Raw genomic sequence first — 13,199 nt, 5'->3', positions numbered from 1 at the left:
TTTATTTAAGAAAGATTGAAGCCATCCATCTCACTTATAGAGGGACTATTTCATATGACAACCCATTCATATGGCTTACTGTGTGCATTTCATTTTTTTTTTTATTAATCTATAGTATGCATGAAATTCCCCCATAATCCATTTATATAGTCACAAATAGCAATCAATATTGTAATTAAAAGTGCAGGAGCTCAATGAAAATGAGAGAGAGAAAAGAGAGAGAGGAGGAGGAGGAGGATTCAATAGCTATGAAAAACTTTCTTTTAGTTGGTTAAATTACTTTAGTTGGTTAAAAGCTTCTAGAATATTAAATGTGTTTATTGGTAGTTCAGTTTGATAAACTTTATGATATATTTTCATTTAGAAATCTTACTTGAAACAGATGATAAAAAATTGAAGGTCATGTGTTATATCAACATTACAAGTTTTTTTTTCTCTGTCTCAATCCTTTCTTTATTAAAAGTTCACATTAAAGAATGTAGCACATACAGCCCTGTCTAGAGTAGTAGAGCATTTGTTTATTGATCTGGAATTTCTTTAGGGTGAGTCAAACATTGAAAGTACTGTAATAGAGTCTAAAAATGTGATGTGCAATGAAAGAAGAATGAAAATCCTTATTCCAAGAGGGTGTTAAGGAGAAGGGAGGGAATGAGGAATGCTGGAGGGTGCAGATGAAAAGCAAACTGCAGGACAATAATCGGAACTAAATACCGGGAATTACATCTGAACAAATTTACATAGACTTTTATGGTAAATCCTGAAAACCTCAATGTCAGCACTGGTGTTTCAGGGTTTATATAGGGCAGTTTACAATTACATTGTCAACAGACTTATCTGAAATGGAAATTTATGTTTTCCAAAACAAAAAACAAAAAGAGTTGGGAGGAGAGTTTAAAATATGCTTAATTTCAGATTATAATAGTTGTTGGGGGGATTAGAATCTCTTGTTGGCTATTGTTGCAATTGTTTTCCTTAACATCTTCCCTTGTGAATTTGATGTACCTGTCCATAGAATTGATATGTTTGGTGAATGTTTCCAATTCCTGTGTTTTGATCTTGACCCAAGTATCATGTGTGTGTGTATGTGTGTGTGTGTGTGTGTGTGTGTGTTGTGTAAATTTCAAACCTAGAAATCAGTTGTCCCCTTTCCTCCTATTTCTTAAAGGGAAAATAGCAACTTGGCAGCTGACAAATGGAAGAGCATGCAGCTAGCTTACTTGGTGCCTTTCTGTCCACTTTTCAACTAACTCATTGTATTATATAGTAAAGCAGAGACACCATAGAGCCGTGATGGTTCACACACATGCCCAAAGTGGTACGTAAAGCCATGTCACCCAGCATGCACAGCCTTGCCTGTTTGTCGTCCGGGTTTCTGGCGCGCATACACACATGACGATCAGCTGTCCTTTGTGCGCGCGGCAGTGCCGAAAACTAGTCTGTGTATGTGTGTCAGCCAGCTGATTATCGGGTGCACATGTGCGCCAGAACCTGGAAGTTCAGCTTTTCCGAAAGCACAGCCCCAATGAGCAGGCACACACGTGACATTTCCATGCAACCTTTTTGGCACTCGGTGCTGAAAAGGTTCACCATCACTGCCATAGAGCCTTCAGTACTTTGACATTCACCTAAAAATAGACTGTACACAGGAAAACATTTTGTTTTGTTATCTGCTCACCTATATGTGAGAAGACAAAATAACTTGAATTTGAAATGGATTTTTAATGTAGGTTTTTCATTTTCGCATATAATGTATAATCTTTGTTTTTCAATACAGCAAAGAGCTCCAGGAAAGATTTTATTAGATGCAGTCTGCAACCATCTGAATCTTGTTGAAGGTGATTATTTTGGCCTTGAGTTTCTGGATCATAAGAAGGTCATGGTATGTAAAGATATTTTGCCTAAATCATCTCTCCCATGATATCATTTTATAATCTTTTCATGCTCCTAAACGTTTGCCACTTCCTACCTGCCTTACAATATTTTCTATTTTTCTCACTAGAAAGCAAAGTAGCATATGAGCAACATAGCAAGAGCATATGAGTAAATATTCTTGTTTCCCAGCTCACATCCAATCAATCACAAATATGCAATATGTTTGTCCATAAATAATATACACAGCAGTAGAGCGAAACATACTGTTCTAAATAGACTACAGAACTTACACTTCTGTTATATTAAAATGTGTGCACATATCTATTGGACAGTTTTTTATTATTTCAAGAATAAAACCATTCTTGATGGAAAGATAATTAATCATGGACTGAGTGATAGCTGTCCAGTTCATTATGCTTAACATTATGAAAATAACATCTGTTCATTCTTTTCTTCCTCTCTTCTGCTGGAAACAAATCTGTTGTACCTTGGCAACTGCTGTGTATTTTAAGCTTTTCTAAAAGTATCACTTGCTACCACAGAGAAGTGTAGTCTGTGCTGTTTTCTTTCTGAGTTTATCATTTCTGCACCAGAAATAACATTGTAAAGCCTTTTACTCCTGTGCTGGGTACCCATGCAATTATAACTGGGTTGTATTTTAGTCATTCTTTTCAGAAATTTGGCAGAGCACACATTTTTCAGGGTGCCAAGTGTGAAGTTCAAAACAAAATATGATTACAATGCCAAGAAATACCAAGATCTGTTTTTTAAAAAAATCTAAAAACTGTGTTTTTTCCCAGATGAACATACTGTAAATGACTAAGACATAGATGTTTTTATTGGCTAACGAAAACAATTTTAAATTAATAGCTTTTTTCCTCAAAATAATCAAAACACATTAATGGGTCAGAACTTGGACACAATTTTTTGTGTGGGTCCTGAGTTATTTTTCTGAAAGGAGGATATGCTTTTAACTTAGTGAAACAAAGAGCTATTCAAGTTTTGTCCTGAACAAATGTACGATTCTTTCGAGCTCTCTTGTTCAGGACAAAAGTGAGTTTTCATTTTGTGAGGGAAATGTTTGCCTTCTTACTATCTAGGAGTTTAACTCCGTGGGAATCTGTGTGTGTGTGTGTGTGTGTGTGTGTGTGTGTGTGTGTGTATGTTTTTGTGTGTGTGTGTGTTGCATCCACAAATACATTAGTATGAATACAATGTACAGTGGTGCTTAAAAGTTTGTGAACTCTTTTGAATTTTCAATATTTCTCCATAAATATCATGATCAATACCAAAATACCAAATTGATATGTTCTTCACACAACTATTAAAAATAAACAAATGAGTCAAAAACATTATGTTTGTTCACTTATTTATTTTTAAAAAAATGATAGAAAGATGTGTATGTGTATGTGTATGTGTATGTGTATGTGTGTGTGGCAAAAGTATGTCAACCTCTTGGAATATCAATTTATTTGAAAGAGAAATTGGTCTGTTATTTTAATCAAAGAGATGGTAATCAGGTATGAGTATGTGAGGTCCTGCCATATTTAAAGAAGAGAATTCTGGGCGTTTACTATCAAGGACATAAACAACAACTATCATTGTTACATATTGCATCTAATACTCCAAGATGTCTTCAAGAGCCCAGGTAATCTCTAAAAAGTAATTGTGCACTTGCATTGGAAAATGTTGATAATTCATGAGACTGCCAGCAGGGCAACACTGAATAACAATGGTGAGCATAGCAAGACTGCAAGGAGAAAGCTACTAAACTGTATATCTACAGTTTATTGGGGGGGGGAACCATATGGATTAACAAGAAGGCTATTGGAAGAATGTTCTGTGGATGAATGAGACAAAAATAGAAATTTTTGGCTTAAATAAAAACGTTATATTTAGTGAAAGGCAAATACTGCATTCCAGCAGGAGAACCTTAGCCCATTTGTGAAACACGAAGGTGGCAGTATCATGGTTTCTTTGCAGCCTCTAAACCAAGATGGAACTTTGAATTCTGAATTGTTCCAATCAATTCTGTAAGATGTTTGTAATCTGGAGCTCAAGAAAAAGTGGTCATTCAGCAAGACAGTGACCCAAAGCACACAAGTTGTATAAAGCAGAAGAAAGTTAATGTTTTGGAATGGCAAGTCAAAATCCTGATCTTCAAAATATTGTTGAAGGATCTGAAGTAGGTACCCTGTTTCCCAGAAAATAAGACATCCCCTGATAATAAGCCCAATCGGGCTTTTGAGTGTATGCGCTAAAATAAGCCTCCTCCCAATAATAAGCCCTCCCTGAAAATATTTAAACGCAGAGCTGGAAATCAGGTAAGGTGGTAAGAGGAGCCCTATCTTGCTCCACGCGCCCCAAAATAAGGCCAAGCACTTATTTCGGGTTCAAAAAAATATAAGACAGGATCTTATTTTCAGGGAAACACAGCAGTTCATGCAAGGAAACCCACCAATATTCCAGAGTTAAAGCTGGACTAAAATCCAAATCAATGAAGGACTGATCAAGTATTATCAGAAACTTTTAGTTGCAGTTATTGCTGTCCAAGTGGGACACAGTTACTAAAAGCAAAGGTTCACATTATTCTATCACACACCAATATGCAGCTTTGGATCATTTTCCTCAATAAATAAACAAACAAGTATAATGGTTTTGACTAATTTGTTTAATTGGGTTCTCTTTATTTAATTTTAGTACTTATGTGGAGAACAAATCATGCTATAATTATTTTGGTGGGGGTTTTAGCAAGATATCACTATTCTGAACATGTTTTTTCCTCTGAAAATTCAGTTTAATACAGTTTATATCCTACTATGTGTATGATTGCTCCTGGAGTTTGTAATCCAGATTTGTGCCTCCTGTCCTGGTTGCACTCTGTCCAGTGAAATTAGCTGTCTTCACCTTCATCTTAAAATAGGTTTATGAAATCTAACCTGGAAAAAAAACTAGCATGATTATCCATTGATCATCCAAATTTATACATTTCACATCTGGTAAAATGATGCAATCTAGGAATTATTGGATTAGAAATTAAATTGCGGAGCTCTTGTTTCTTGCTTTAGCTGCACCAGTGATTATTTTTCCTTTTTCCCCAGGTTTGGCTGGATCTTTTGAAACCTATCATAAAACAAATCAAAAGTAAGTGTTGACAATTTTTTTTTGATGCAAATATAGACCCAGTTTCAGATGATACTTAGCCTTCCCTGATTTTATTTCAACTAAATGTATAGACAAAATAATATGTCTAATTTTGAATTTTACATGCATAGGCCTTATTTGAACATTGCCCTGATTATAAATGTTTGAGAATGTTGGAGTTATAACAAATGTACCAAATAAAGAAGAGTAAATGCAACTATCCTCTCAGCAGATGGTTAGGACAGAGAATGTCAATGAAGACTAGAATTTATTTGATTTAGGACATAAAAAAATTGTTATTTTTGAATACTATGTATTTATTAAATATATACTATGTATTTATTTATGCAGTCTTTCTGCCTGCAGTTACAGCATACAAACTTAGGTGTGAAGTTTACTCTTAGTAATATCTTCACTAAACCAATCCTGACTAACAGAGTAGTGAAACAAGTTTATTAATTGTACATTTTCCTTTTAATCAATTAAATATTTAGTTGAGGAACTACCATAAGTAAGAAACTGCATTTTTTGAGCAGAGAATTTTTTTCTCTATGTAGAGTATAGGAGAAGAAAAACCCTCAAAAATCAGAGATTAGTATTTGCAAGATAATTTCATATAAATTGGTTTGCCCTTCAAAAAAAATTTTTTTTTTCAAGAGTCTAGGATTATTAAGAGTGGCTACATTTCTTTTACTCTGAGACGTAGTTGGTTTAGTCCATTATATTTGATTTTGCATTCCTTAACTTTTCATTAATATTACATAGTTTATGTTCAGCCACTTAAGTCTTACTATGAATGAAATATTTGCATGCTATATATGTAAACAATAAATTGGTGACGTTTGTCATTGTTGTGCCTCATTTTGTCTCTTAGGACCTAAGCATGTCATTCTAAAATTTGTGGTAAAATTCTTCCCACCTGATCATGCTCAGCTGCAAGAAGAATTAACAAGGTTGGTGTAAGCATCCGTTTTAAATTCCTCTTCATCAAGACAACAAGAATTGGAAATATTCATACCAAATTTTAAAATAAACCATATTAAGGTGAGGTTAGGAGTTTACTTGAAAGGATTCCAGGCTTTCAAATGTCTGATATAAAATTTGGTTTAACTTGTTCTATTGTTATATTCAGATTTATTTTTTAAGTGGGAATGAAGCTGATTTTTATTTCCAAATCTCAATATCTTCATACTTTAAAATGAATTGTCAGTACTTGCTAATATTATAATTTCATCTCTTAATCCATAATTGTTTATTTTATACTGCTGTTACTCAGCATGCTAGATTAGTAACAATGAAAAGACAGTTTTTTTCAGGATAAAGAAGGGCAACTTGTATTTCATCATTGACTGAAATATTTGTTGGTATTTTTCCCTCTTCTAAAAAGGCTGAATCGATGGTCACAATAGGGAAAATAATAATCTATGGTGCTCATAATTTGTAAAAACATTTTGTGATGTTTGTTCTTGTAAGGATAAATTAGTGACATTTGAACAATATACACATTCAGAATTACAAATAATAACATAAAAATAAATATTTAGAAATGGAAACATTGAAATAGTTTACACAAAAAAATAGGGAGAGGCTTGACTGGTTACCACAAATATTCTAATAGTGTCAGCAGTGAGACTTCCGTAAAAAAGGTATTCCAAGGTGCTTGAACCAAAAATGTGTAGGCACACTTTATATGTAAATAATGTATCGGGTTCTCAGAGAAAGACCCTACCTGATAACCTTAATCTATGGGCAGGTTGTTCATCCCAAGTAAACTTGTTAGCAAAGGATATGTAAACATTCTGATTTTACGAACACTCCATAAAAGTGTCAGTAATGTTTTCTTTTTTGTATGCTCTTTCAGGTACTTATTTGCATTGCAAGTTAAACAGGATTTAGCACAAGGAAGACTAACCTGTAATGACACTAGTGCTGCTCTCTTAATATCACACATTGTACAGTGTAAGTAAAACTTTTTCATTTTTGAACTTCCGCATTTTGAACAGTATAATGTTAGGTAATATTCTTCTATAGATTACAAAGATGAAAATAAAACTGTTCCCAGAAGTTTATTTTTTGTTTCTTGTATTCTTGTATCTCAAATATTATGCAATATTTACCTAAAATACTTGTTCAGTGGTAGATCTACAATGTCTATGTTTAGAGGGGGAAAGGCTGGCAATTTCTAATAAACTGTTTCCTTGTTTACAATCAGGGTTACATTTGTTGACTTCTAAAGTCACTGACTTTATCCCCATAACACTAAGGGCTGAAGCTGTAAAAGTGGGAATACATTCAATCTTTAAAAATAGAATGTGAAATAACAATGGTGGGGGAATGTATAACTCCCTTAGCCAAATCCCAGCTTTTTCTTATTGGAGCTCGCTTAATTTTTTTGAGGGAGGGAGTTGTTTCATTCCCCTCTCTGAAATGGCCAGAAAGATTAGCTGCTTTGCATTTAGATATGCAAGTGTAAGCACAAACAGGAGCTACTGGAAACAATCAAATAAAAAACATTTCTGTGTTCTGGCAAAAATCTCTGTTGTACTAGAAAATGGAATTTTAGATTAATTTCAGTGTCTGATGTAGATCAGATGGCTACTACAAATAGAGTCAGCACAGCTGCTGTATATGTATGTAATTTTATTGAAACCCATATCAATAGATGACATCCAATGGAATGCAGAAGAAAAATCTGTGATTCCATTTTTCAAGTCTTCTTATCTCCATATTCCAAGTATCCCAGTCCATGAAGAGCTTTAAATTGATACATGGAGATCCATCCTCCTTTTCTTAGAATAGCAATTTTGAAAGTTTGGAGACCAATTCTCCAAACTTTCTCCAAACCAGCCTGGTGGTGCAGTGGACTAAACTACTATTAAAGTAGTATTTAGCTGCCAGCTGCCTGCAATTACTGCGAGTTCATTCTCACCAGGCTCAAGGTTGACTCAGCCTTCCATCCTTCCGAGGTAGGTAAAATGAGGACCCGGTTTGTGGGGGCAATAAGCTGACTTTGTATAAAATAGAACACCGCTTAGCGGGGGCCAAAAGCCCTACTAAGTAGGTATATACAAAAGTATGAAGGCTATTGCTTAAAAGCATTGTAAGCCGTCCTGAGTCTCCAGAGAAGGACAGCATATAAATCAAACTAATAAATAAATAATAAATAAATTCTATTGGGATTAATGAAACAAAGTGAAAAATAAGCTACATGAGGTGCTGGGAATCAAAGTGCTCCTACAAAAGAAACAGTGATTCTTCAATTTCACTTTTTTCAGTGAAAATATGAAGGACAAAGAACAATGTTGGTCTAGTCATATCAGAGACCTGAAATTTCAAGACATTCTAGAAAGTAATCTTTTTAGAATGACATTAGCAACTGAATTGGCTTTCAAAAATGGTTCTTGTTGGCAAGAAGATTTTATCTATTATACCTGTCTGGTATCATATTTATTAGTTAAGTATGCAACTTAAAATGATATTTCTCAAGTACATAACACGGTACTATTCTTTAAAAATCCTATATACTTTTGATAATTTTGTCAATGAAGGAAGATGACTTAAATATCTGACAGCACATGATTTCCATAAACTCATGATCTAACGATATTCTTTTTTTATGTAGAAAACATTGTCTATTTAAATTTCTCTATTGTGTGTATGCATACCAATCCATAAAGATGTGAGTGTCACAAAAGACTTCTCTTTATAATATTTGTTAGTCTACATTGGATCAAGCCTTGTGTGGTGTCTAAGTGTCTAAGACATAACAGGTTAACCACAGATAGCTAGTATTTACATTCAGAGTTTCAAATGGAAGTCTTCAAGATGTGCCTTAATGATATCTGACAATACCTACTGAAACTCTAAATGTTGTAAAGAATTAGAAGGACTTGGGGCATTATAGTGGTTATGGTGTGTGTGTGTCCATGTCCATTTGAAACACTTACTAATAGGATTTTTTTTTATTTCCTAAATTCATCTTAGCTGCAGTTGCCCAGTATTTTATCTTTGTGTTTTCACACCTTCACATGAAAAATACATTGTGCCATCTTGAGAATGAAAATTGAAAACTCTGGAGGGACATCCTATTGAATTAACTACAATATATTGCTAATGTTTATAGAATCAGGATGATTTATACTTTCCAGTGGAAGTCTCCTCTCTAACCTAGATTTTTATCCATTGAGTATTTTTTTCCTTTAGCTGAAATCGGGGATTTTGATGAAACCATTGATCATGAACACTTAGCAAAAAACAAATATATACCTCAACAAGAAGCTTTAGAAGACAAAATAATGGAATTTCATCATAATCATATGTAAGTACATTCTATTTAAGCGTTACTATTAAGTAATGTTGGAATGCCAATAACATTGATACAGTAAGAAATATATCAAGTATAATTTTTATTTTAGTTCTAAAGTATGTCTGAGAAATATAAAAGGGTGGTGAAGAGAACTGTATATGGTAATAGATCGAGTAGGGAGATTAATGCAAAATATTTGCCTTATCAATGAATAATCTTTTTTTAAAGTAAGTGATTAGTGTCGTCCAAATTTGGAAGAAGCATTAGGTTACTTTGCAGAGGAATGGGAAGACAAGGAGATTATACTTCTGGTTTATTACTCTTGTATATGAAACTCTCAGCTCTGTTAAATGGTATATTCTAGTGGATATTGTGCTGGACAATATGACTTATAATGTCAACTTCTATCTTACAATGAATAACAGAGCATGTTGAGGAAGAGATAGTATTTCCTTGGAAAGGCAGGTTCTTCAAAACTACTTTCATTTTACCTTGTGAAATGCATTATAACTCCTTCAGTGGTCAGACACCAGCAGAATCCGATTTCCAGCTGCTTGAAATTGCCCGTCGTTTGGAAATGTATGGAATCCGGTTGCATCCAGCTAAGGACAGAGAAGGGACCAAGATCAACCTAGGAGTGGCTCATACAGGCATTCTGGTGTTTCAGGTCCGTAAGTGGTTCTAATTATAGTTAATCCAGATTGCAAACAGCAAAGGTTGGATTGTTGTGACTATTCCTCCAGATCATAAATCACTGGTCAAATTTGTGGTAGAAGGAATATGCAGAAGGAATATGCCATGCAGAGGTGGGCTGCACTTTCTTTAACAAAGGTTTCGCTGGTTGTGAGCATACACCCCTTTGGGAGAGAAACAGAACCTCAAACAGGCTCCTAATCGGCTCAGGCAGGTCCGGTGAGAACAGCAGGGGTGGCGCAGAACGCAGCTGGGCCAGCCAACGAGCCAGAAAGTAAGTTATAAATGGATAGCATAGAACAGAGGCAGTTGGGCAGGCCCAGCCAGCAATCAGAGCTAAGGGTTCGCCTGAACCCTTGCGACCATGCAGCAGCCCATCACTGAAGCCATGTCTTTGTTAATTGGGTATGGTTAACAAAATCCAGTATCAATCTACAGTACGAGGGAATTTTTGTTTGTTTTTTTGTTTGATGTGGGCCAATAATGCAAACTGACTAGCAAATACCTTATTCTCTTTCATTATGTATCATAATTAGGGTTACACGAAGATAAATGCATTCAACTGGTCTAAAGTTCGGAAACTCAGCTTTAAGAGGAAGCGTTTTCTTATCAAACTACGGCCAGATGTAAATGTAAGTCTCTTGAAGGGCAGACCCTCTTGGCATTTTAGTATTTTAGGATACTTTTCATTACTTCCTTAAATCAAGTCCTCATTTATTCCTGGTGTCTTTCTGTGCCCCAGGTTTTTCTCCAGACCACAAAGGTACAAGGCAAGAGTAACTTTAAAAGGCACTATTTTCCAGATCAACTTTCTGTCTTCCAACTTCTACTTCACCCTGGCAACACTTATTATGCCCATGTCCAGTTCATTCTCGAGCACAAGGCAGAAATAACAATCTTTGCAATCCCAATTGCAAAGCATATTGTATATTTTTCTCATAAAGGATAATCGAATACCCATTTCACAGGTGGGAAACTAGTGCTAGTGCAGAAAAACACACAAGCAAAGCAACACTCAGTCTTCATTTTCAAAAACGTGATTGTCCTTCAGAATAAGCACAACACAGAGCAAAAGCAATTATCTCACAGGTGGAAGAAACCTATGACACGCAAACTCACAACTAAGCAAATTGCAGAAATACATTAGCTACATGATCACATAAAAATAATTCCAGGCACTCGACAGGAATATTCTTCGTCTTCCTCCCAAGAAGCATGCATGGCCTTAAAATGAAAGAAAAGAACATGAACAAAATAAAGCCAGGTACCAGTCTTTAAAAAGACTGCCATAAATGAAATACAGAACACACTTACATAAACACAAGGCCAAACATATAGATGCAAAATAGCCCTTTATTGCTGCTGGGATTTTGAGAGAACCTAACAAAAGAGGTTGAGGTAGAACAAATTTAGAATTGATAAAACAACTGTAGTAGTAATGTTTTCACACCTCTGCAAAACTGTATCAGGGGAAGATAACCTTAGCCAGTAATTAAACTTAAGAAGCATTGCTTTAAAGAAATGAAAATGGTCATGTTAATATTGTTGGGATTTGCACAAAATATTCCTTCAAAGGTCACAGGTCCATTTTGCTTTTCATCTAAAAGAATAACAGGAATAATCTATTATTTCACCTGGATCTTGTCTGGATGCTATCTACACTTAGGAGGAAAACAAGCGTAGATTCAAAGAACCAGTCTCGTAACACATAATTATAAAGGTTTTCATCTTCATTGCAGATAAAAATACCGTGTTTTTCGGAGTATAAGACGCATCTTTTTCCCCCCTAAAAGGGGGTGAAAATTTAGTTGCGTCTTATACACCGAATGTAGCCCTGCCCACCCACTGGCCCCCACTCTTTGGCCTCTGCCTCGCAGCAGTTACCTCCTTGCAAGCAAACGGCAAGAAAAACCAGCTCCTTTCAGCTTCAGCACAACCTAATTAGCACAAGTTGATTCCATTGGCCTCCTGACTCAGCTGATTTGCTCTCAGCTGTTTTGTTCAGGGCTCTGCTGCTTGCTGCAAAGAGGTAAATTGCTGGAGCAGATTTTTTTTTCCTTGTTGCTAATCAAGCTATGCTGAAAACGAAAATGAAAGTAAAGCAGGCTGTTTGCTGCAATGAGGCAAAATTGCTCAGAGGCAGAGGGAGATTTCTTTTTCTTCTTTTCCTCACCAAAAAAGGTAGGTGCCTCTTATACTCCGAAAAATACGGTATGTTCTATCTTTAAGTAAACCAGATAGTCAAAGCAAAAATGCTTACTTCAAAGCAAAACAAAAATCTCTCTTTTTGATACGTACAGTCTCTTTTTATTTCTTTTCTTTTTCCAATACTAAACCAAGTTTTATTATTTTTTAGAGTAACTTCCAAGACACACTGGAATTTCTAATGGCTAATCGGGATTTGTGCAAGGCTTTTTGGAAAATTTGCGTAGAACACCATGCCTTCTTCAGGCTGTTTGAGGAACCCAAACCCAAACCTAAACCTGTTCTTTTTACCAGAGGTTCATCTTTTAGGTTCAGGTAGGATTTTGTTTTTCATTATCAAAATCACGAAAAAGTTTGTTCGTTCCTTTTGAGACAGAATGGATTGGTTCAAATATAATGCTCTTTCCCAACAACCTGCTAAGTTAAATTTTAATGGCCAAACTAACTTTTCCCCAATTTGACTTAAATCTACTAGGAATGCTACAGGTTACCAGATTCACAAAGTATTTCAGTGTTTTTCCAGAGTCAAAATGAAAACACATCTAGATAATGTCAATTGGGACTAGAATTTCCATCACTAAGTGACACTGTTATAAAACACAATGCCACATGACTGCCCCATTTAGTAATGACAATTCCAGAGCTTCCAGTTGCCATCATTAAGGAAATCTCACACTGTGAGGATGTCATGTGGTCACCATTTGCCTCCCCATGGGCTGCTTGTAGGGAGTCAGCAGAGAACATCACAACACAAGAATAGTCTTGAGAATGTTATCTGGGAGGAGTTTGATGCTGTGACTCCCGATGATGTGGACAGGATTTTGGGGAGACTTAGTACGGCCACATGTTTATTGAACCCGTGTCCCTCCTGGTTGGTACTGGCTTCCCGGGAGGTTACACGAGGCTGGCTCCAGGGTGTTATCAACGCTTCGTTGAGTGAGGGTTACTTCCCCGCTGCCTTGAAAGAGGCAGTGGTGAG

The 13,199-nt window shown here is 35.6% G+C and overlaps 1 protein-coding gene across 1 annotated transcript in view; it reads left to right on the top strand.

Moving 5' to 3' along the window:
- The window catches only part of FARP1 (FERM, ARH/RhoGEF and pleckstrin domain protein 1), a 155,708-nt gene that overhangs the window by 92,670 nt on the left and 49,839 nt on the right, over positions 1-13,199 (top strand). Inside the window, exons 4-11 of the mRNA XM_070943026.1 lie at positions 1,775-1,879; positions 4,974-5,016; positions 5,891-5,969; positions 6,878-6,975; positions 9,220-9,334; positions 9,842-9,989; positions 10,552-10,647; positions 12,372-12,535. Of these exons, the coding sequence (XP_070799127.1) occupies positions 1,775-1,879; positions 4,974-5,016; positions 5,891-5,969; positions 6,878-6,975; positions 9,220-9,334; positions 9,842-9,989; positions 10,552-10,647; positions 12,372-12,535 (848 nt within the window). The remainder of the gene's footprint in view (positions 1-1,774; positions 1,880-4,973; positions 5,017-5,890; positions 5,970-6,877; positions 6,976-9,219; positions 9,335-9,841; positions 9,990-10,551; positions 10,648-12,371; positions 12,536-13,199) is intronic.

This window comes from Pituophis catenifer, unplaced genomic scaffold (assembly GCF_029215685.1).
Source record: "Pituophis catenifer annectens isolate HBS135680 unplaced genomic scaffold, rPitCat1.0.hap2 SCAF_4, whole genome shotgun sequence".
Lineage (NCBI taxonomy): Eukaryota > Metazoa > Chordata > Lepidosauria > Squamata > Colubridae > Pituophis > Pituophis catenifer.
This window is presented reverse-complemented; position numbering and strand designations above follow the sequence as displayed.